The sequence below is a fragment of the Vombatus ursinus genome, unplaced genomic scaffold, assembly GCF_900497805.2.
Source record: "Vombatus ursinus unplaced genomic scaffold, bare-nosed wombat genome assembly UNPS02014864.1, whole genome shotgun sequence".
Lineage (NCBI taxonomy): Eukaryota > Metazoa > Chordata > Mammalia > Diprotodontia > Vombatidae > Vombatus > Vombatus ursinus.
The window spans coordinates 1,806,150-1,832,288 of NW_020954642.1; the positions used below are offsets into that span (position 1 = coordinate 1,806,150).

At 38.0% G+C, this 26,139-nt stretch overlaps 1 protein-coding gene across 1 annotated transcript in view; it reads right to left on the minus strand.

Annotated features, from left to right (window-relative positions):
* Positions 1-26,139, minus strand: part of LOC114027950 (cadherin-11) — a 210,847-nt gene that overhangs the window by 40,471 nt on the left and 144,237 nt on the right. The window contains exons 3-5 of the mRNA XM_027842097.1: positions 10,619-11,019; positions 4,630-4,924; positions 2,707-2,826 (exon numbers count right to left, since the gene is read on the minus strand). Of these exons, the coding sequence (XP_027697898.1) occupies positions 2,707-2,826; positions 4,630-4,924; positions 10,619-10,843 (640 nt within the window). The 5' untranslated portion in view covers positions 10,844-11,019. The remainder of the gene's footprint in view (positions 1-2,706; positions 2,827-4,629; positions 4,925-10,618; positions 11,020-26,139) is intronic.

The window sequence follows — 26,139 nt, forward strand, 5'->3', positions numbered from 1 at the left end:
TCATTCCCTGGCAATATCCTTATCAACCACCATGCCACCTGGACAAGAACCCATGATGCTAAGGACTTAACATTCTTAACGCTAGAGCCAGTGATCTGAGGCCCCACTGGCCTGACTGGTAATTGACTCAGTGGCCCACAACTTCTAGGTTGAGATCTAATCAAGCTTCACTTTACCCACGGCTATTTCCTCATTAGCTGCCATGGGTGTACGCTCTCCCTCCAACCTTTCCAAATCTGAAAGCATAATCAAATCAACTACCCTATATACACTTTAGCCATCCTATTATAAGCTCCTTGAAGGCCAAGTCTATCTTCACTTCTAGTACAGAGTTTGGCACATATTAAAAACTGAATAAATCCTTCCTTCCTTCTTTCCTTCCTTAATTCCTTCCTTCCTTCTTTTCTTCCTTTCTTTCCTTCATTTATTTACTAATTTATCCTCATGGTACATGGGAATGTTCAAGCATGTCTGTGTTGACTCATTTTCTAGTACACCCATATAGCCTATGCCAGTGTACTCAGCAAATGATAAGGAAGCTTGGATGTCAGATGAAGTCTGTTGCTGTCCATCTTTATATGGTACCAGCTGAGCTTGCTCACATTTTCCAGTGCCAGGTGCTAGAAGAAGTCTGGGGTGTTTGTGAGTGTTGATATTTCCTTCTTCTTAACAGGAGGTAAATTACCATTTTGAAATCTCTGTTAAAAAACTCTAAGACAGTGTTTCTCCAAGGATTTGCCAAGAGTTTTACTAGATGGGCCATGAATTTTGAATACGATGCTACTGAAGATAAAAGTTTATAAATGTAAATAAGACAAGCATCTACAACCCAATCAAAACTGAGTGTTGCAAAAGCATAAAGAACAAGTGTGGCCCCAAAGAAGAGATATGAGGAAAAAAAAGAGACATGAGAGCTTAGCTAGATCCAGTGCTCCTTTGCAACGGAGGGAGAAAGGGAAGTCTACAAATTTGGAATATTACATATATTGTCAGATTTTTCTTGATTTCTTGGTTGTTTTTGCTGAAATTCTTTATTTTTTTTTGTTTTAATTTAATTAAATTTTTTTCCTATAATGGCAGTATTAATTCAAAGTAAGTATGCAACGTGATTTGTCAATTAAGAAGCAATATAGAAGCAATAAGTCAATTAAGAAGCATTTATTAAGCTCTTATTATGTTCCAGGAACTGTTCTAAATATGGAGGATACAGAGAGGCATAAACAGTCTTTGCCCTTAAGAAGTTTACTTGAAAGAAGGAGAAAACATATCTATCAATAGGTCCATACCATACAAAATATAAATAGATAGCTCAGTATTGTAGGGGATAGAATGCTACACTTTGAGTCAGGAAGAACTGATTTTGAATTTTGCCTTAGACATAACTATGTGACCCGGGGAAAGTCACCTAACCTCTCTTAGCCTATTTCTTCATCTGTAAAATGGGGTTAATAGTAGGCCTTCCCTCACATGGGAATTGTGAAGATCAAATGAGATAACACATGTAAAGCACTTTGAAAACATTACATATCTTTATGAATGTTAGCTCTCGTACAAGACACATGAAGAGATACCTAGTTATCATAGAGGGCAAGGCATTAGAAGCTAGAGGTGTTAGGCAAAGGTCTCCTTCAGGAGCTGGTGCTTAAATTAAGTCTTTGAAAGAAGTCAAGAATTAAAATCATTTCTTTGTAAAGGATCAAATCAGCTCCAAAAGGGCAATCAAATCAATCAAATGTATATTGTTTTATGGGATATACGTGTGTGTGTGTGAGTGTGGGTAGGTAAAGGAATAGGTATGTAAATATCTATATCTATATATATTATATATATATGTGTGTGTGTATCTCTCGGTGTATATATATATATATACACACATATATACACACATACATATACATGTATATATGCATATAAATATTTATACACACACATATATATTCATATATGCATATATATGCTCACACACATATATAGATATAGACATATATCTATCTATCTATCTATATCTATATACATATATATAGATATATATGGTTTTTAATGTAGCATTCAAGGATCTCCAAGGGATAAGTGGACAGATTACAGGGCATTTGTGAATTTGAATGAATAAAAACACAACTTTATTTTCACTACCCATGGAAATTTAGTATTTCTTCAATTATGAATTTTTTAAAGCATTATTCTCCAAAAGGTCCATAGGTGTCACTAGACTGCCAAAGGGGTCACGACACTGAAAAGGTTTGGAACCCCTGCTCTATAGTCTTTAAAGAAAAGCAGGGAGGTAGTACAACAGCATGGCATAGTAGATAGAGAAGTGATTTCAAAATCAGAAAGACTAGGGTTTAAATTTTGCCTGTGCTATATCCTGTCTGTGTGTGACTGTGAGGCAAGTCACTTAACTTTAAACTCTAGCCAGATGCAGTGCTCTAAGACTATAAGGCATAGAGAAAGTGCTGATCTGAATTGGCAAAGAGATTTGGCAGTGATATACTCCACTAAAACTGTCCATAGTCTTTACCTTACATACATTCTTATGAGGAAATGAACCCCAGACAAGTGATTTGAATTCTTCAGAGCTAACACATGCTAGAGTTAGATTTCAGAGCAAGGGCTATTGATTCCACATTTTCTGGTTGCCCCTTGGCTGATGCAGGATTGGGGTCAGAGAGCCAAAACATGCAAACTCTTAAATTCAATCTTCCATACCTGTTTGTGCTTCAACAGAAAAATAGGGCTGCCCTTCCAGAATGCTATAAACCAGTTTAGCACTGTTTCCATAGGTAGGGTCATCAGCATCTGAAGCTGTTACTTGGATCACAGATGTACCTGAAAAAGGAGACAGAAACTTTTGTTCAAATCACTAAGCTATGCAAATTATATTTTTATATGTGTGGTTTTATTTCATAATTGAAAAAAAAGCCAAGAACATCAATTCAATGCATTTGTGTTTTTGCATTGAAATTAGAAATGTGTTTAACTTAGATTTTATTAATTAATAAAAATATTTTCTCTCCTCATCTCCCCTAATGAAAAAAGAAAAGAAACAAACACTTATATATTTTAATTAGTTCATTCAAACATGAAAATTATATATTCATGGTAAACTCTGCTACATTTGGTAGTTAAATTAATGTTACAAATATTATTGTAAAAAAAAAAAACATTTCTAGACTCATGAAATTGGACCATTCCGTAAATCAAATAATTAAGAACAATTCCTCCCAAAGAGTGTGATAAATGATAATTAATGATGAATTACTTTTCATGAAAGGACAGGGTGTAATCTTCCATCTGTAGTAGTATAATAAATATATCATTTTATTATAGCTATGCATGTAATAAAATTGCTAATATAGTTTTTAATTAATTCATTGCTATAAATATTGTCCAGAATGTTGTTCCCTGATGATGTGGAAATCATATCTTCCCTGTTCAAATGGGATTGGTAGCCATCAGAAAAAAAAAGAGAGAGATGAAGAAGAAAAACAACAACAACAACAAAAAACAAAGCAAAACAAAAAAAAACAGTCAACATCTATTGGGTCTGAATCTGGAGCATTTCAACGAAAAAATGTAAGCAGGTAATTGATTTGTCATCTTCCCTCAAAAGCCTTCAATGCCTCATTTCTGCTGTAGCCACTGGCTGACGGAGCACTTGAGCTGGAGGATCTGAATGGGGAGGTGGCATTCTGCTGCAACATGGTGGCATGATGTGTCAAGTTTAAAACAACATAGATTGCAGAACAAGTCCAGTCTCAGAGACTTCACTGTTCTTGTGCTAGGAATGGAGCAGGCTCATTGCTCTCTAGTCACCCAAGTAATCTGTCCTCAATTATTAACTGCAAAAACATTGTTATTATTTAATAAGTGAGCATAAGGTCATCAACATTGGTACAAGTTTGCCAGACTTATTTTTTTCTGTTGTTTTTGAAAAAAAAATCCTGATGACAGGTAAAACATTATAAATCAAGTCTAGTCAACAATCATTTATTAGATGCCTATTATGTGCCAGGCACTATGCTAAGGGCTGATAACAAAATTGTAAAGTCCCCAGCAACAATGTTTTAAATGGGTAATTTACCAAATATACTTAAAGTAGACAGAAGTTTCACTATATTTGGGTAGGGAGAGGTCTGTTTGGAATATGACTTTATTGAAAATGATGTTTCATAAGGAAAGAGTATATAGGGTAGATCTGTATTCAGTGAAGCCGCTCATAGGATCAAATAGATGAATCTGAATGAATGAATTAAATTAAATGCGTTAAGGGAAGTGGCAATTTAAAGCAGCCCTCCAGGGAATCCTTCAGCAGGGCAAAGATCCCTCAAATAATGCAGATTAAATCCCCTTGATTTTATGTTACGTAAGTTTTTATGTTATAATATTGAATTCATTTAATATAGGTCCCAGCTGCATTTATTAGTAGTACCTCGATAACTGCTTGAAAACCACTTCCCTTATTTCTTCTCTCAAAAACAAAACAAAACAAACAAACAAACAAAAAACTACGTCCTACCTCCTAAATTGTGGCAAAGTAGTTTGGGGAATGTTTACTTATATATAAATGAACCCAATGTTTATAAAAATGAAAAAGGGAAAGAAAAGACAGTAGGTTTCCTTGGTACATACCCACATTGGACCGCTCTGGCACATTGGCATGATAATTTTCATGTAAGAATTCAGGGGGGTTGTCATTGATGTCTTGCACTTTGACAATGAATTCTGAAGGTGGCTCTAATGGCCGATTGGTGTCTCTGTCCACAGCTTGGGCCATCAGTGTATACTGGGCTCTCTCTTCTCGGTCCAGTGTCTTGGTTGCATGAATGTTCCCTGATTTGTCATCAATAACAAAAATGGTTCCTGCTCCTTCACCTGAGAGAATGTATTTAATGTTCCCATCACCAGAATCAATATCAGAGTGGAGCTAGGAGGAGAAAAAAAGATATTTGTGACCTTCCAATACAGAGAATGTGAGCAAGTAAAATTGGGATGAAATGGATGGGTCAGTGCTAAAATAAAACCTGGTTGACTGTCCCTGTTGGACAATAGGGTGTCATGATAAAGAAATGATGGCTTGAGCCAACAGTTTAAATTATCTAGGGGAACTAAAGGAAGGGAGGGAATAATTGAGGATGGAAAAGAATTCCAAAGGAGCCTAATGAGCTCTGTGCCAAATATACCACGGTGCATAACGTTTTAACTTTCTACTTCACTATGATATGATCTACATGACAACTATTATCCGGACGAAAATTGATTGAACACAATCATAGATACAGACCTGGAAGGGGCCATAGGGCTCATCTAGTCTTACCCCCTCGTTTTATACATGAGGAAACTAAAGGCTGGAGAGATGAAGTGACCAAAGGCAAATTAAATAGCAGAGCCAGGATTTGAACTCAAATCTTAAAACTCCAGTGTCTATTCTTTCCATTGTGCTATGATGCCTCTCAAAATTTCTGGACAAAACTTGATCTATGCCATCTTTTAAAAGTACAGTTTTGATACAGTATCCCCTTACTTCAAAACCTTCCACGGCTCCCTCTTATCTATTATATCTAGTACATTAATAAATAAGAATATTAATAATAGCTCACATTTATGTAATATTACCATTTACATAGCACTTTGCTCACAATTAAGTTTAAATACCCTTTTAGATAATCAAGAATCTGTTACTGTTACTTTTCCCATTGTGTCTCTTAGTACATTCCGCTATGTTCCAGTCAAAGCAGATTACTAGTTATTTCCTAAGCATAATTTATGTTTTCCTGCCTTTAATCGCTATGTGTAGAATGGTCTCCATCATTCTAACCCATCCCAAACCTAACTGTCATTAAAAGCTGCGTTTAAATGTCACTTCTTCCATAAAGTCTTCCAAGTTCTAGACAGGCAATGTGGTTGCACCCTTCTCTCAACTTCCATCATACTATGTTGGCATTTCTGTTATGGTACTTATCACACTCTGCCTTGGATTACACTTATTTCTGCATATGAGCTACTTTAATTTAAGCCCTATGCATCCTGGCCTAGGGACATTAGAGTACTATACATTGCCCTGGTCAGACCATAGTAAGAATATTATGAAGAATCCTGGGTGCCACATCTCAGGAATGGCATTGGTAAATTGTAGAGTATCCAAAGGAGAGTGTCCAGAATGGGGAAGGACCTGGAGACCACACCAAATTGGGATTCATTCATTAAATCAGGGATGTTAGGCATTGGAGAAAACAGCAAGGACATGATAACTGGATTCAAGTACCTTAAGGCTGTCACAAAGAAAGATTAAATTTCAGCTTGGCTGGAGGGTAGAACTAAGAGCAATGGGTAGGAACTGAAAAGATATATATTTAAATGGCATCAGAGGTATGGGGAAACTTTCTAATGGAACTATATAACAGCAAAATGGCCTGTCTCAGGAGATTGTGGGTTCTACCTCACTGGAGGCATTCAAGCAAGAGCTTTTATGGCACACTGGCCACAGGGGTATAGGGGCTGGTGTGGGAGGAATCCTTCAGGAATGGGTTAGACTAAATGGCCTCTAAGGTCCATTCTAATTATGAGATTCTATGTGATTCTGTGAGATGTAGATAGAGGCTGTGTTTTCTTAATCTATGTACTCCACACAACACAACAAATGGTCTTGATATAATAGTCTATAAGTGTCTGATGAATGAATGAATACATTAGTATCTCCAAGGGTGGCAGGGATGGCATTCCAGATGGGTAACATTCTCCTCCTACTCAATTGACTCTCATTTTAGACAGTATTTTAAGGCTTTCAATTTTTTTCTCCCAAAGCATTTTTCACAACTACTGTATAAGGTAGTTAGTACAAATACCATTGCCTCATTTTACAAAGAAAGAAACTGAAATACAGATGGGAAAAATGACTTTCCAGGAGTCATACAAATAACTCTTGATGCCCAGTGTCATCAAAGCCAGAATATGAACCCAGCTCTCCCCATACTCCCATTTTAGCGTATTTTCTACTATACTATGAGTTCCAAAGGGGGAAATCCTTATTTTTCCAAAAACAATGTATTATGTAGACTTTTGCCTTATTCACAATTAACTGCTTTATTGAATTTCAATCTTTATTTTCCTTATTCTAATATAAGTGGGAAGAAGCACAGACGATCTGTTCACAATGGTCCATAAGCAAGAAGACATTGAGGACCCTTATGACTCTACCAACAGAATGATGCCAGTGTCCAAGATGGCTAGAGGTTTACAAAAGCAAATTATCAAAGGACCGTGAAATCTGTTATAGCTGTCAAAAAGAAGCAATTATATAGTTAAGCAAGATCTGACAAAGTACCGTAGTGGGTCTGAGCACATAACTTCTTCATCATTCAAACAGATTGAAAATAGTATACTTCTCACACAGTGTTTTTAAATGAGTAGAGAGCTATGGGAAATGTGTGTGTGTGTGTGTAGTAACTGGACATGTGATTTAGGTAGAAGGAACTCATGTTCCTTCAACTAATATTACTTTTTAGTTTTACAAATATTACTTTTATTACTTTTACAAATGCAGGTCAGCACCTCTTCTGCAACATATGGCCCAGAGAGCTTCCTAGGTCACTGAGAAGTTATCCAACTTGACCAGGTACACGCTAAAAGTAGTCTTGTCTGAGGAGGACTTAACTCTGCTTCAAGTCTGCTTTGCTGTCTTGCTCTCTCAGCCTTTATTTCTCTCTCTGTCACTATCTCTCCCTCCCTCATATATAAATACATATATGCATGTAAATACATACATACTACATATGCATAATATATAATACAGTATGCATAATACAATAAATATATACATGCATATTTTATATGTATATTCACATATAACACACGTATACATATTGCATATATGTATGTATATGTAAGTGTCATATTGTAAGTAACTGGAAATACAACAATTTTCTTTAATTCTTTTGCAATCTGATTTTACTGAGATGGTTGGGTATGTTTGATTTCAGTTCCCCTCTTAAATGTGGGACAGTGGTGGTGTCATGGAGAATGCAGAAGAAATCAGAAGACGTGAGTTCTAGTTCTGGCTATTCTATCATTGCATTGGCTATGCAGGGTAAGTTACTTGCCTTTTCTGCATCTCAGTTTCCACATCTGCCAAGTCAGCTTGAGCTATTACTCCTAAAACTAATATTGTTTGTGTACAGACACCACCCTTCTAAGATTCCTACCAGTTCAAACATCCTATGCTCTTAGGTCCCTTCCAGATCTTATAATACAGTGGTCCATATTTTAAGATCCTTTGCACTCTTAGCATCCTGTAATTGTGTATTTTAATTCATGAAATGTCTTGGGAATTAAATAGACATAAGCTTTTTTTTTTTTGATCATCCATATGATTAACTTTAAAAAAAATGTTTTAGATTCTTCTCATTTCACTGACAGCACTAACACAGATGAAAGTTAGATGTAAATTCTCATTTGAATCTCATAAAAGGGGATTTATATTACTTCCATTTAATCAGATATCATTTACTATTAAGCTCTACACAAAAAAGTAGTTCAGTAAATCATTAAATGCTATCAACTGAACCTGACATTAGTTTCTTGCCTATTTTCAACCCTAAGGATTGTAAACTTTTTTTTTCTTTTGTACATTGAAATATAAATTTTCCCCATTTCAACAAAGAATGCAACTTTCATGGTGAAGTTTCACTTTTGATAACCAACTATAAATATTGAAAGTTGGAGATCAAACAAATCATCATTTACTTTTAAATCAATACATGACACTTTACTAGATTCCACAAAGGAAGAAATACCTAGTTAATATAACCATGTATTGTACAGTCATTTCCATTGTCCAAGCTAAAATGATCATACTTAAATTTAATCTTCTATTCTCTTATCATGTCCATAGTGGAAATTCAGAAAATCTTTTCAATGATACTTAGATGTGTTCTGATTTCGTTGCATCATTATCCCATCAGGGACCAAGACCTTTAACATAGCTATCCTTTATCAGTATAAATAAACAAAATTATAGAATCAATGAATGATGGTATTGGACTGCATCTTGGAATAAAGATTATTAGAAGTTAAAAAAAAAACGATCTGGAAAAATATGAGGAGCAAGTATCCTGGAACAGATTTTTAGAAGCATAAGTTACCTCAATGTGTAAAATGTTATTACTATAAAGAATATCATTACACAGAATGTCAGATGTGAAAGTGAATACAGAATGTTAAATTGGGAAGGAATTGTTCTCTTTCCTTGTTGCAAACCCCAGTCACTCTACCCCTCCCTGTTTTCCCAGGGTATCACTCCTTCTCCACCCTCTCTTTCCTGTCCTCAGAATCTTGACCCTATAATTTACTAGCTCAGCTTGATAGTACTCATTACTCTAGAGTCCCTTGACCTGTCTTCACCCATCCTTTTTCAAACCATAACCCTTTATTATAACCCATTTTCTCTACTCCTACGCATGAACCACTGCACACACAGGAACTCACAAAATTTTGCTAATTCATTTGACTAAAAAATTATGTTATGTGGTCTTCAATGGGGCCTCATTGGTATATAACAATCATTTTATTCTTCCCTGACTTTTATTTATTTATTCTCCTCTATCCTATTCACCATAGTGAATTCACCAAAACTTTTTTCTCTAGTCAGTCTACTTATATCACCTCTTCCTCTCTCCCTTTTTGCAGAGAACTTTGTCTCATAATTCACTGAAAAAAAAGTTATATTTTGGAGGTCTTCTTTACTCATAAGTTTCATGTTTCAAATCACTTTAATATAATCCTAAAGTCTCTCCAATCTTGGAGAATGAAGTGGTCCTTTTCCTTCTCAATAACAATCTTTCTACTGCTACACTTTATCCCATTTCTTCTCACCTCCTCTGGAAAATAACTCCTTTAATTATCACTCTTCTTTCCCTCTATCCTTTCTCCTCTCCTCACCCCTGCTCCCTTTCCCTAAATTTTCCATCTTTTCCTAAAGAAATGCTTCTTCCCTTCTGCTTGCAAACATGCCCCAAATCCATAAAAACAAAATTTTACAAAACAAAACAACCATTCCATTTGGCACTACCATCTCCTCAAGTTATTCTATCATTTTCTTTTTTTGCAGTCAGATTTCTAGGGTGAGGAGGTGGGGAGCAGTTTAAATGCCTTGAGTCCACTTTCTCATCTCCCTGTTCTCACTGTTCAGTCACTTTCAGTCTGGCTTCTGACTTCATCATACAAATGAAATTATCACTAAGGTCACCAGTGATGTCGTGAATGAAAACTTCACTCATCTTTTTTCAGCCCTCACCCTCCTTGACATCTGTGTAGCACCTAATACTTCTGACTGTCTTCTCATCCTAGAAGCTCTCTTCTCTGTGGGTTTTTGTGATACTTTTCTTTCTACAGAGTTTTGGAAATGTACACATTCCACGTAACTCAGATTTTAATCCTGATTCTACACCTTGCCATCTGTGTGACATCAGGTAAATCACTTAACCTATCTGGGCTTTGTCTTTCTCTAATGGCTCTTCCAGCTCTTATTCTCTGATACTATCATCCTATGACTATAGCCAATGAAGTCTAAAGTTCACAGAACCACCGGGAATATTGAAATAAAAAAGTGAGTTCAATATCTTACCCTGCCAACTAATACAGGATCTGGTCCAGTGTACTCCTCAATTACAAAAAACTGATTCCAGACCCAGCCTCTTTTGGAACGTTGAAGAACCTGACCTTCTTTTCCTTTTTCATGGTGAGAGTGCAGAGGCCTTAAATGATTCAATTTCTCATTTGACAATGCCTGGCTGTTAGCCAGCATTCCCAGGCAGACCAGGATAGCATGTAAACAGTAGTTTGCCTTCATTTTTGGTTAAGTGAGAGGCACAGGAGTATCTGCAAATCCAGCCTTTGTACCCAGAGATCTGACAGTCTTCAACCTGGCAGGCCACTCAGCACATTCAAATGGAACCGTCTCCAGACAGAATACCACCATTCAGGAAGAGCATCACCTCAATGTTGTGCACCTTCCCGATTTTGCCTCTGAAAGGAAAAGAAAAGATGTCAATGACTTCGCAGTCAAAGAAACTCCACACATTCATTAGCAAGTATGCTTAAGAACAGGGCAGTGGGGTGGGATGGAGGAAGTATGTTAAAACAGTTGGTTCCTTAAACCAGTGGCAACAGCCACATGGATACAGTTTATTTTAAATGGATCTGGTAACCTTTGTTATTGTTCAGTCATTTCAGCCATGTCTGACTCTTCATGACCCCATTTGGGATTTTCTTGGCAAAAATACTGGAGCGGCTTTCCATTTCCTTTTCCACTCACTTTACAGACAAAGAAACTGAGAGAAACAGAGTTAAGTGACTTGCCCAGCTAGTAAGTGTCTGAGGCCGGATTTGAACTCAGGTCTTCCTGACTCCAGACCCAGCACTCTATTCACTGTGCCACCCAGCTGCCCCAAGCTTACTCAGGGAAGACTGGCCTCTTAGATTTTGGCCACTAGTGTCATCCAAGCATGTTGATGGTCCTAAAGATGAGCAGTAGCTGAAGTAGTAAAGAGAACACTAGACTGGCAGTCAAGAAGACCTGCCTTTATCAGTTAGTAAGCATTTTTTTCTTAAACCCAGGCTATATTTGGGGGAGTAAAGAAAGGCAAAAACAATCCTTGTCCTCTTGAAGCTCACATTCTAATGGAGAAACTAACATGAAAATACCCAGGTCCATAAAATATATATACAAAGCAGATGCAAAATCAGAAGGAAGGCACAAGCTGCTGGAGGGGACCAGGAAAGGCCTCTTACAGAAGGTGGGATTTAGAGGGAGTCTCAAAGGAAGTCAGGGGAACCAAAAGGCAGCAGTGAGAAGAGAGATCTCATCTCAAACACTTGCTATAGCTCTGTGTGCCTGGATAAATCACACAACTTTCAAAGTCTCCATAAAAGGAAGATAACAATAGCACCTGCCTCCCAGAATTGCAGTAGGATCAAGTGAAGTGGTGAAGTGTGTGTAAAGCTCCTTGAAGACTTTAGAGTGTTGTGTAAATGTGAGCTATTTTAATGTTATTGGGAGACAAGTTACATAACTTGTCCAGGGTTAACAGCTAATATCTGTCGGAGGAAAAATCTGAACCGAGGTCTTCCTGACTCTGAAGCCAGGTCTCCATCTCCTCTGCACCCTGCCTCAGTGCCCCAGGTGACATGGGAAGACTAAATGTTCCAGACTAGGTCTTTATGCTTACATTGGAAGAATGAGTTTTCTTACCACTGGGGTTTCTTAAAAACAAAAACAAAACAACAACAAAAAATGTGTACATAGAGAGCATTGGGCATGGAGTTAACACACCCAGGTGTGAATCTTATCTTTTTAGTACTCATGAGAGCTTTTGTACCTTTTGCTTTAACTGGAAACTTGAGAACTAGAGGGTACAGTGGGAGGTATTATCTCTGCCAATAGTAATTATTCCTGGTGGCATGACTGGCCTAAAGGAGAAAGCGCTGTATGTGTATTCAAAGTATCTAGGTTCAAATCTTGGCTCTCTTAATAGATTTGTGACCTTGGGCAAGACACTCTCTGGATCTTGGTTTCCCAAACAGAATGAACTAATCCCTGAGGGTTTTTCTAGTGATATGTCTCTCCTATTCGAAAGTACTTTGTAAATAGCAAGATAGTTCTAAAAATGTGAGGGATTATTATTAAATTTGACCAGGATCACTATGCTCAAACTACATAAGGATCTATGGATTAAACACACACACACACGCAAAAAAAACAAAACAAAACAACAAAAACAAACAAAAACTATTGCACAGGCTTGCTTCTTTGCTACCTTTATTGTCAGGATCCGAAGAAATGTCAGAGGTCATCTAGTTCAACTCCTTCTTGAGTAGTCATACCCCTTCCAACACCCCAAATAAGTAGTCATACATTCTTACTTTGAATAGCTCCAGGAATATAGAACTCACTTACAAACAAGGTAACTGATGTCATTTTAATTTTATCTGAAAGTTCCTCCTTATATTGACCAAAATATACCTTCCTGTTACTTCTATACATCATTCCAAGTTTTATCCTATATAGCTCAGCAAAACAAACCTAGTCTTTCTTCTAACTGGTTGTCTTTCAAACATATAAAGACAGCTCTCTTGGACCTTCTAAGTCTCCACTTTAAACATACTTTGATTCTTCTATTGCCCTTAGCATGACAGTCTCTACTGCCTCTCACCATCTTGTTCTTTACCTCTTGGAATGCTCTCCAGCTTGCAAATGTTCTTTCTAAAATGTGATGTCAGAACTAGATGTAAACCTCCAGCCGGGCTCTAACCAGGGTTGTTGAATTTTCTTTTTCCTTCCTTCTTTCTTTCTTTCTTTCTTTCTTTCTTTCTTTCTTTCTTTCTTTCTTTCTTTCTTTCTTTCTTTCTTTCTTTCTTTCTTTCTTTCTTTTCTGATCCCCTCTGTTGGTAATGACTTTCCTTGCACCAGTTTCACAGAGGACTTTTTCACTTTTCTGATAATGGCAATTAAAATTTTTAATTTATTTCCTGCCTGGCTACCTTCCTGGAATTCTCCATCACATTACAGGAATCACTTCATCCTGCAAAATCACTTCAGCCCTGGAACTCACACTTTGGCAATACCCTGTGCACCTAGGCCCCTATCTTCCCTCTAATTGGAGGGCAGAGACCTCTCCTCCTAGAAACTCTAATTAAGAAGGGTCGAATTCTTTCAGGCAGGACCCATGTCTCTTACTCTCAGTATTTTGGGGTCCCAGGATCCCTAAACTTCTAGACCTCAATAAAATGAGTTTTCCAGGGTCATAAGTACTAAGTGTCTCAGGTTGGATTTGAATTCAAGTCTTCCATACTCCAGCAGAGCTCTATGTACTCTATACTTAATTGCCTATTATAATTATTACCAGTATCTCTCTCTCCACAGATATATAGACAGAGATATATATGTATATATGCATGTGCATAGTATATGTATACACACATAATATAATATTGTCACAATATATATGTGTATATGTATATATACATACACATATACATTTCCTTTCTTTTTAATGGTATTTGTTGGATTAGATGGTTCTTTACAAATCTAAGATTCTATGATTATTATAGGCAGCTAGGTGGCGCAGTGCATAGACTGCTGGGTCTGGAGTCAGGAAGACTTATCAATCTGAGTTCAAATCTGGCCTCAGATATTAGCAGTAGAATCCTAGGCAAGTCACTTAGCCTTGTTTGCCTCAGGTTCCTCATCTGTAAAATGAGCTGGAAAGGAAATGACAAACATTCCAATATCTTTGTCACAAAAACCCCACACAGCATCATGAAAATTCACACACAATTGAAACTACTGAACTACAGCAACGTGATTTTTTATCATCCCAGGACTGACCTAACTACATGTGGTAAGGCTCATTACTATAGATCTTGCCACCAAGTGATAACACATTTAGGCTATAGAATAAAAATAGCATCACGAGGCATGATTTTCAGAAGACATATGGTCTCCTGAATTACCAAACTAAGCACTTAGTACTGTATGGTTACAAAACACTTTATTTACCTTGCATTATTTGATAACAAGGCAACTTGATGGTGAAGTGAAGAGAGCACCAGACCTGGAATCTAAAAAAAAACCTTCATCCAAATCTAGCCTAGACACTCACTTAGGCTAGAGTCAGGGGTGGGGAACCTTCGGCCTCGGGGCCACATCTTACCCCCTAGGTCCTCAAGTGTGGCCCTTTGACTAAATCCAAACTTTACAAACCTCTGTCCACATCAGTTTCCTCATCTTTAAAATGGGGAAGATAATGGCAACTCCCTCCAAGGGTTATTGTGAGGGTCAAATTAAATAACATTTATAAAACATGTTATAAAACTAAAAATACTATATAAATGCCAGTGATGATGATGACGATGATGATAACCCCGTGAGCTTTAAAGGATAGGCATTATTTTCCTCATTTTATAGCTGAGGAAACTAAGGCTCTGGGAACTGTAGCCCAAGGTCAAACAGCTAGTAAATGGAATCTCTTAGACTGAAATGTTGGTATTTTGACACCCAATTGATTGTGCTTTTCACAGCACGATGCTAGCATTTATGATTACAGATCAGATCCAGTTTAAAATTCAGTCTTGTATAAGTAAAACTGCATTTTACATAATGGCTAGTATTCTCAGCAGTCCATAATTATGGATATAATTAATGTTTCTAGGGAGACGATGTGAGAAATATTAATCTGGAGCGAGAGAAGTATTAATCTGGAGCAAGAGGGGAAAAAAAAAAGAGCTTAGCCAGAATGTCATAGACATGCCAGAAATCATATTATACAGGAAGTAAGTTCATCTAGCCAATGAATCCATTCTTCTTTCCCAGGTATGATTCTAGGGTTGTTGAAATTCCTAAGATATCTCACCATAGTAAACAACAAGCAAATTTATACTGGTTCCCAAAGCAGGATGAAGTTAAAGAACATTCCCCTAACACGGAATTTCTGAACTTCTGCATATGTTAAGACAGATGTGGGTCCTGAGGGATACATTCTGTGAAATGTGCTTCTAAAGCCTGGTGTAATGCATAGTGATTGATGGAAGGAATGTGATGGAGTTTGCAGGAATATTGCATAAAAATTAACGGACGACTGCATTCCAAATGAGACCTCAACTATAGTTAGAATTAGGGGTAAATAGTTATACTCTAATTTGTTTTAATAGCGATCCCCAAGATGGTTCCTTAACTATTCTTCCATTAAAGCTATTCTAACAAGATACTGCTTTTGGGTCCCACTAAGAAACCTAAGTAGCATTATATACATGGACTTCATTTTGTGATGAAGGGAAATATTGTCAGAAAAGAAAAAGGAAGTTCTCTTCAAAGTCACCAAAGTAGTAATATGACAGGAAGGTGCATTTACAAAAGGAAGAGATCTAAAGACCTGTAGAGCTCATCTCAGTTGATAGGCAGATAACCACTTTTAACCGATGGCTCTTCTAGCAAAAAATAGTCTCCCGCATGCTAGGTTTTGTCTCTGTTAAAGAAAATTGGCATGTAAGGCTATTTGAGTATATTAGGGCTGTTGTTGGGAATTTTCATGAGGCAGGGAAGAGAAGGAGCAGAAGCAGCTTAGAAAATTTCTAAATGGATTTAAGGTTCGTCTTGCATTCCTTCCCCTCCCCCAACCTCCCCTTCCCCCAGCCCTTACTCACAGAGTCTCAGCTATCAAATGAGCACACTCATTCCTTTTATTTCTAGGAAGCTCATTTCAAATAAAAGCTATGCTATCATCACATTCAGAATAACACCCCCCGAATCTACATCATAACTCAAAATTCTGGTCTACATCTCTGAAGTCACCTCAAAGCCTTGCTCCTTAACTGTGACATCCCCCTACAACAAGCACAGCTTTGTAACCAATAGTATTCTATTATGCAAATTAATTCAAGCATATTATATTCCGTGTGTGTGTCTCATCATTCAACACTGAGCTGGTCTCTGTCTTCAAATCAAATCCACAGAATTAGCTTCATCTACGAAAACAATGCCGAAAAGGAGAAGGAAGTCTGATATGACAAACTTAATAATATGCCCCTTCTCTGTTTTAGGGACCTGACAGAGTGGATAACTTTAAGCGCAGACATCTCCTTGCTAGCTGAATATGCAAATGAAGTTGTGAAGAGGGTCATTTCATGGGCTGTGGCTCTGGGACTGCCACCAAGTTCAAATGCCCAGCATCTGTTATGGAAGCTGCAGAATTTAATGAGCGGGCTAAATTAATAACTGGAAATGTGAGACCCCCCATTCTACAAGGGTGCTGCGAAAGCTGAAGATGAACCTGACCTAAGCAGGATTTCTTTGCTACTGTTGACCTACCTGCCCATAGTTAGTAGGAGCTGCAAAGCATTTTCTGAACCAGAACTAACCCAAATGACAAGGATTAAAGAGAACTCCCCTCGAGTAGTAAGAAATAAACCCTGGTCTAGGCCACTGTGGCTAGTTATTGTAAGATTTGGGGTCTGTGCTATGAGAATATATTAGAAAGCCAGTGTGCTTCAATGGAGAAACATTGGATTTAGGGTCAGAGGACAAGATTAAAATCCCAGTGTTAACATTTATTACTTGTTTTTGTTGTTGTTGTTCAGTTGTTTTTCAGTGCTATTCAACTATTTATGACCCCATTTGGAGTTTTCTTGATTAAGATACTAGAGTGGTTTGCCATTTCATTCTACAATTCATTTTACAGATCAGGAAACTGAGGCAACAGAGTTAAGTGACTTGCCCAGGGTCACATAGCTAGTAAGTATCTGAGGCCATATTTGAGCTCAGGAAGATGAATCTTCCTATCTCCATCTCTGGTACGCTATCCACTGAGCCACCCAGCTCAAACCTCTTTGAGCTTTAGTTTTTTTCATTGATCATTTCATTCATTTCATTTTATTCCCCCTTTGCTGTGTTTCTGACTCTCTGGACATTACTTACTACCATGACTCTGCTGTCTTGTTACCCAGGAAATTCCATTTGTGCTTAGGGCCTTCTCACTCTGGAATCTCTCTCTGCCATACAAATTCACTTCTCTCATTGGTGAGTTCTTTCCTTGGTGTCCATGATGAAGATGTGCCCAGACCAGTCATACTTCACTAACTTAGTGGATATATTTTTGACTTTCCATATTTCACCGCCAAGCACCTCTGTGGGTGTCTTCAATACATTTTTCAGTTACCTTTTATATTTTGTCTTCTCTTGTTAGAAGGTAAGCTCCCTGAGGGTAAGGACTATTTTTCTTTTTGCTTGTATTTGTATTTCCAGGTATTATCATAGTACCTAACACATAGTAAGCACTTAAATGCTTGTTGCCTGCCATCCGTCCCTCACCTTTAAAGTATTTGAGGTCCATTCCACATCTCCATTCTATGGGAGGATGAGTTCTCAGCGTGGCATAATTGAAGTGGGTTCTTTGAGGGACAAAATGCCACACCTTTCACTCAGCTATACTATCTCTTGAAGAGCAAGCACACTTCTTAAATGCCTTCCAGTGATGGGCAACTCACTACTACTAGGAAGGCAACCTATTCCTTTATTAGCCATTTCTAATTGTAAACCCACCACCACCACTACTTACATTGAGCAGAGATAGGTCTACCTGCAGCTGCCCAGACATCATTCTTAGTTCTGCCCTTTGCAGTCACATAGAAATAGGTCCTTTTTGGAGCAGCTACACGGTGCAGTGGATAGAATGTTGGGTCTGGAGTCAAGGAGACCTGAGTTCAAATCTAGCCTCAAATACTTACAATATGTGACCTTGAGCAAGTCACTTAACCATGTTTGCCTCGGTTTCCTCATCTGCAAAATGAGTTGGGGAAGGAAATGACAACTCACTCCAGTATCTTTGCCAAGAAAACCCTAAATCAGGTCACAAAGAGTCGGGCACAATTGAAATGAAACCACAATAGCACTATTCTCTAAGGAAAAGATGGGTAGTTTCTTTAACTGATCCTCATATGGCACGATCTCTACTCCCATCACCATCCTGATATGCCCCTTTGGACATCTACCAGCTTATTAAGATCTCACCTAAAATGTAGTGCCCAGAAAGTAAAATGTAACACTACTAATCTTTCCCACCTGCTTAGCTCTGGGCATATTCTTCTAGCCTTTCTTCCTCTGAAAGAAGTCTGGGCCATGTTAACATTGAGGTTGAACCTATCCTTTTGAACTCATCACATGTTCTGAGTCTTCAAACTTGCTCTTACCTACCATGGCCTATTCTTATCTCCCTCTGTCTTAACACAATATTAATAGGGAGGAGTCAATAGAAACAAAGATAATCAACACATATTATCGTGCCACTTTTATGATGATGGGAACTTAGGGTCACAGAGATTATGGTCCACATTCACATAGCTACATGAGTGCTGGATGTGAATACGGGTTTTTTAGCTCCAGGTTCAGGGTTCTTCTCATGAGGGCTCATTGAATGAGCGAATTTCATCATTTCTTAAAACATTAATACCACTAGTTCTAGTGACTTCTAAGGCCTTAGGGTCATGAAGCCTCATGTTGCCTAACAGCAAGTTATAGCAAAGAGAGTGGAAACACTGGAATAGAGGAAATAACGGCGATTGTGTGCCATTTATCCAAGGAGGAACTTACTATCTATGCCCGATTCAAGCCATTCAATTTTCTTTTTCTCACTGTAATATTTTAAAATGTTAATCATTAAGATGAACAAAATACATTGCCAATGCAGGAAATAACACTGTCAGCAGTGTTAGCTTTGACTATGAATAACAACTACATATGTATGTGTGAGGATAGAAGGAGGGGAGATATAAGGAGAGGAAAGGAGAAAGGTGGGAAAGAATGTGAATGAACAATGAGAGGGATGAAAAAAGAGGGAAGAAGTGAGAGGGATAGAGAAGAATTGAGAGATGAGGAAAATAGGGAGAAAAGGGGAGGGAATGAGAGAGGGAAGGAGGAAGGGAAGAAAGGAGAGGGAAGAAGATAAAGAAAGATTATTTTTTCTTTGAAGATCTTTTTTTTCCCCTCTGAGCTAAAGTACAAAGAAGAAAGATTAGGGCAAAATGTCAGCAATAAATAGATGTTTTACATAATGTAATATTATTTATGACTTCAAAGGCCCTGCACCCGCTTACAAATGCCTTAGAGCAATAAATAGTGTGCACATCTAATAACTGAAACTTTTCTGTTCTTGTGAAGGGTAAAGAGCTATTAAATCAATCATTCAGGTTCATATTTTCCTATGTTATATTATAGAATATTTTGCATGTATAGAGGGGAGGAAGGGAGGAAAGAAAAAGAGGGTAAATGATTTAATAAAGAACACTCAGATCATTATACTTTGTAAGAAAAATAAATTCTATTTTTAGCTAAAGCATGTCAAGCATAACATTTGGATACTTGACTTCCAGGTCTATAAGATTGAAATCAAATATAATCATGCCAACCCCAAGAATAATCATCAGTCAGTATACATATATATATGTATGTATTTGTGTGTGTATATGTGGGTGTCTGTGTATATACACAGACACAGACACAGACACAGACACACAGACACACAGACACACACACACACACAAACTTTGATGGGTGTGTTCTTATACCAGCTGATGACAGAGATACAAAAATGAATAACCTACTATTACTGCCCTAATGGAGTTTACAGCTTAGTAGGAAGGGATAAGACACATTTTGAAAATTGTCAGATAGCAATGCTAACTAGGATATGAATAAGCAATGATGATATTCCCAGAAAGGTGGAATAGATTGCTGTGGGGGGCCATGATGGAAAAGTTAAATCAAATCTAACACCATCATTACAAAAAACAAAACAAAGCAAACCCCACAAATATCCCCAAACTTCATTCTTAAATATCTTTCTTTTTTCTTCCAACACATCCTACAATACTCTTTATACCCATTCAAAAGTTTCTGAAAATTATTCTTTTTTGATCCTAGTTTATTTTAATAGAATTTTCCCCAATTACATGTCAAGACAAGTTTTTAGCATTAATTTTTAAAAGACTTTGAGTTCCAAATTTTTCTCCCTCCCTCTCTCCCCTCCCGTTTTTCTAAAATGGAAGGCAATTTGATATAGGTTATACATATGCTATCATGTAAAACATATTTCCATGTTAGTCATAGTTGTGAAAGAAGAAACAGATCAAAAGGGGAAAAAAAACATGAAAAAGACTAAAGCAAGAGAAAAATATATGCTTCCATCTTCATTCAGAGTCCATTGGTTCTTTATCTGGATGTAGATGGCATTTTCCTTCATGAGTCCTTTGTACTTGTCTTGGATCATTGCGTTCCTGAGAAGAGCTGAGGCATTCATAGCTGATCATCACACAATGTTGTTGATACTGTGTACAATATTTTCATGGTTCTGCTCATTTCACTTGGCATCAGTTTGTACAAATCTTTCCAGGTTTTTCTGAAATCTGCCTCTTCATTATTTCTTATTGCACAATAATATTCCATTACATTAATATACCACAGCTTGTTCAGCCATTCCCCAATTGATGGGCATCTCCTCAGTTTCCAACATTTTGCCACCACGAAAAGGGCTGCTATAAATATTTTTGTATATGTAAAAGTCATTTTCTGTTTTTTTTTAATTAAAAAAATTTTTTTTTTTATTTCTTTGGGATCCAGACTAGCAGTGGTGTTGCTAGATCAAAAGGTATGCCCTTTGGGCATAGTTTAAAATTGTTCTCCAGAATGTTTGGATCATTTCACAACTACACCAACAGTGCATTAGTGTCCAATTTTTTCCCACATCCTCTCCAACATTTATCATTTTCCTTTTTTGTCATATTAGCCAGTCTGATAGGTGTGAGGTGGTACTTCAGAGTTATTTTAATTTGCATTTCTCTAATCAAAAGTGATTAAGAGCACTTTTCCATATGCCTATATATAGCTTTGATTTCTTCATCTGAAAACTGCCTGTTCATATCTTCATTTTTTTCCATTCTTTTGAATTTGTTTGATTGATTCTTGATGTCTCTTGGAGTCACGAACTTCCACTTGCCCAAATTTAATTTTTAAGGAATTGTTTTACTTAATTAACTTTTGTAATTTCTTTTCCATTTGACCAATTGTACTCTTTAAGGAGTTCTTTTCTTCAGTGAATTTTTATGTCTCCTTCTCCATTTGGTCAATTCTACTTTTTCAGCAGTTGTTTTCGTTTGCTAAGCAGTTGACTCCTTTTTCATAATTCTCTTGTATCACTCTCATTTCTTTTCCCAATTTTTCTTCTGTCTCTCTTACATCATTTTTAAGTTCCTTTTTGAGCTCTTACATAAGATCTTTCTGGGCTTGAGATCACTTTCCATTTTTCCTCGGGATTTTGCCCAAAGGCGTTTTTACATTGTTGTCCTCTTCTAAATTTGCGTCTTGATCTTCCCTGTCACCATAATAACTTTCTATGGTCATATTCTTTTGTGTGTGTGTGTGTGTGTGTGTGTGTGTGTGTGTTCTTTTTTTTTGCTCATCTTTTTTGGCCTTTTTTCCTTTCTTTTGAATTTAAGCTCTGCCCCCAGGGTGGAAGGGGCACTGTCTAAGGTTTCTTCTACCAGGGGCTTTAGGCCCTGGCTATTTATTTGGTACTGCACTGATATTGCCCAGAAGCCATGGGGGACCCTTGTGCCTGGTGCTGCACTGAGGGTGTAGGGTGGGAGTAGCTGGCTCTGCTGGAGGCCATAGGAGTCTGGCAGCTTACCTGGTGCTGAACCAGGGTCCTCATGCTGGTGTCTGGTGTGTGCTGAGGCCGGTGGGGTGTTTCTACATTTCCCAGGTGCTACACAGAAGCACATGGTAGTCTGGGAACTGTAGGGTAACTGTTTGCCCAGGGCTCTGCTTAAGCACATGGCTGTTCTTGGAGCTGGAGTCTGGTCATTCCCTTCTCTATGCAGAGGCACATGAGGGTTCCTAGTGTTGGCAATTGCCTGCTCTATCTTACTGGGGCTCAGGATCTCCCACTGGTTTGCTGAGGTGGGTCCTGCTGCTGGCTTGCTGAGACACTTCCTGTCCTGGACTGTGTCGGTGTTCCTCTTTTACCTGAGTGAGACAGACTTTTTTTTGTTGGCCAATCTTCCAAGTTTCTCAGGCTAAAATATTGTTTCAGCCCCCTTTTTGCTGGTTTTGCTGTTCCAGGATTGGTTTGGGGCTCAATTTTATGATTGTTTGGTGGTGAATAAGGGAGAGTTACAGCATTTTACTGATTATCCCGCCATCTTGGCTCCTGGAACCCAGTTTACTTATCTTAAAGAATTTGAGAATTAGAAGACACCTTAAAACGGAAAGTTCAGAGATAGAAGGGACCTGAGAAATTTGAATAAACATAGACTATAGGCCTTTAGAACTACCTAAAGACCTTACAATGTAGAAGATTAGAGCTTGGACAGACCTCTGAGCAAAAAATATCAGATAATCTCTCTGAGATCATCTCCAATTTCTCCTGCATGTGTCTTGTTTGTACATAGTTTTTGCATGTGGTCTCCACTTTTAGCTAAAGGATCTTTGAGAAAAGGGACTGTTTTTTTTTTCTTTTCTTTATATCTGCAGTGCTTACAACAGTGCCTGAATTACAGTAGGTGCTTAATAAATGATTCTTGACTTGACCTTCAAGAACCACAAATGTCAAGAGACATAAGTGACCCTAATGATCATCCTACTTAATCTCAATATTTTAAATCTGAAGAAAATAAGGACCAAAATGGAGAGACTTAAAGAATGAATCTGTGGCTGAGTCTAAAAAGAAATCAGGTCTTCTGAATCCAAGTCGAGAGCACTGGCCACTAGTCTACACTTTCCATTGAAATGACCACCTCCAATAACTAAAGGAGCAAAGGCAAGAAAAAGTACACGATGACCCAGAAGAGAGCTTGAGAGATTGACTGTTAAGCTTCTGAGAAAGGAAGCAATTTGGTACCTTTCCATTTGAACTGACATCCTGCAGAGAACCACTTTCGATAAATTGCCTCTTTTTTAAGTATAAACAGTCATAGGACGGATCATCGGGAGGTGGTCTTAAGAAAACAACAAGGGAGCTAATGGAGTCTGCTGGCATAATTGCTAAGATAAGGGAAGAGTCTGTTTCAAATAATAATTGCTTAGAGTATTTAGAATTCTGAGCGGGAAGGGAACATTTTCCTAACTCCAACCTGTGACCCCAATCCACTTTGGTTCAAACGTATCTTTACAGTTTAATCAATATGAGTTGATGATACACTGAACTGAGCTAAAGAACAATGGAAATCAAGCTGCTTCCAATTACCGTGAGCTTAATATGACCAGATTGCTCCAAGTATTCCCATGTGCCATGCTCTGATCAAAATCTGCAGCCTGAAAATTGTTTATGTTACTTCTTATCGTACCCTGAATTTACATACACCATCCTGCATTCCTAGACCATGCTCCCTGTAGCGTGGCATGGAGACAGAAATATGGTGCCGGGGCTCGGTGGGCCTGATAGTTAGTCTAATATCCTATTGCTACCTTGCTGTGTGACCTTGGACAATTTGCTTTCTTTCTCTGAACTTCATTGTCCTTAGTTGTGAAACAAAGTGATTGAACTAGATGATTTCTAAGGGTTTATGAATGCAAATGTTCAATAAGAAGTCCTGGGTTGGATTCCTAGCTCTGCTAAGTATCTGTACAATCTGTAAAAGTTCCTTAGCCTATTTTCTCATTTTCCTGATATATAACATAAGGTGGTTAGACTTGATCATATTTAAAGTCCTCTTTTTATTATCTATCTAATCTGTTGCCAAGTGTTATTGAGTTTACCTTTGCCATGTCTTTCATATATATCCCCTCCTCTCCTCTGACACTGCCACTACCCTGGTGCAGGTCCTTATCACCTACTTCCTGGACTATTGCAATCACTGCTGCTTAACTCCCTGCTTCCAGTCTCTCCACAACCCAGGCCTTCCTCCACTCAGCAACCAAAGTGATCTTCGAAAAGCACAGATCTGACAGTGTCACACCCTCAACATGGCTTTCTTGACTCCTCCATTGCCTCCCATACACTTAATAAACTTTAGAGGCTCTCTCTTACATCTAAGATCAATATTTCCAGAGCTCAACACATTGCCTAGTACACAGTAGGCAATTAATAAATGCCTGCTGACTGACTAAATCCTGTGATCTCTGCCTGCTGACATTTTCCCCCATCCTTCAAATGCTTTCTCTACTAAAATTCTTTTTCATGGATAAATAGCCAAAGCGTAATTATTCCCATTTTACAAATGAGGAAAATGAGGGTATTAGAAAGTAAGTGATTCTCTCAACCAGGATTTAAACCTAGACCGCTATTGACTTTTAGTCCAGTCCTCATTTCATTATAATGTGCTGCCTTTCAGCCACATGAAAACAGTTTTTACAGATTAAAACAAGCAAACAAACACCTGAGTCCTGGAGAAAGAAAGCGTGTTTTTGGAGGGGCCACAGATAGCGCGTGCAGAGCTATGACTTGACCCCAGGGTTCCTGATTCCCTGCTCAGTTTTATTTCTGCTGTATATAATAATCTCTAAAAGATTCCTGAAGTAGACAAAAATATTCCTCACCTCTGAAAAATGTTCCCTGTACATTGTTTCCCTGAAATGAAAACGGTCAAGAGTGTATTATAGGCCTTTCATTGCCTGCTGCTATCCTGGAGGAGTTATATCTACACAAAGGATTCCTGGAAGAAGAAGACCACACAGCAGGCCAAACAAATAGGTTCAGATGCAGAGCTCGTGCGCTCAGTTTAGGAGGCTCTGGGTGTGCTGTCCTTATTCACTAAAAGCTATACTCTGGGACAGCGGGGAAGAGCTGATAATTCATCTGTGACAGAGCTCAAGGCCTGGATCATATCCATGACTCTCCAGCCCTTTCCAGGAAAAGCAGAATCACAGAATTTTGGACTGGAAAGGACCTCAGGGGCCATCTAGTTGACCCCCCATACTTGAACAAGAATATACCTGAAAAATAGACATTGAGATTTTGTTTGAAAACCTGCAGCAAAGGGGAAACAGCTTCCTCACAGTAAGCCCATTCCACTTTAGGGATGACAGTAATTGTGAGCATAGCTTTTGCTTTGTTTTTTCTTCAATATTTTTCACTTTTCAATCTCCACCCATTATACCAATTTCTATTCTCTGGTGGCCCGGTAGGACAAGTGTGTTCCTTGTTCCATAAGACAGTCCTTTAAGTATTTGAAGACAACTCTCATCTCCTTTCCACAACACCACGATACAACACACACACACATACACACACACACACACACACACACATTTTCTTATCTGGACTCAAGCATCCCTAAATTCTTGAGACAATTCTCTTATATCAGGAACTCAGGGCCTTTCACCGTCCTTTTTTGTCAAACTCTGGACAGTCCAGCTTATCAGTTTATCACTCCAGTTTAACTGTGGCATCCCAGACTGAATACAGTTCCCTTGATGTATCCTGATTGGGACAGGGCATAGCTAAACCATACTCTGCCTGCCCAATCCATCGTGCTCTGGTTCCTATGACTCTCTTAATGAAGTCAAGATTGCATTAGCTTTCTTTGTTGCCATATCACATTGCTAACCAAATCTGAGCTCAGATCCATAAAAGCCCCCAAATCTCATACCAAACTTCTTGT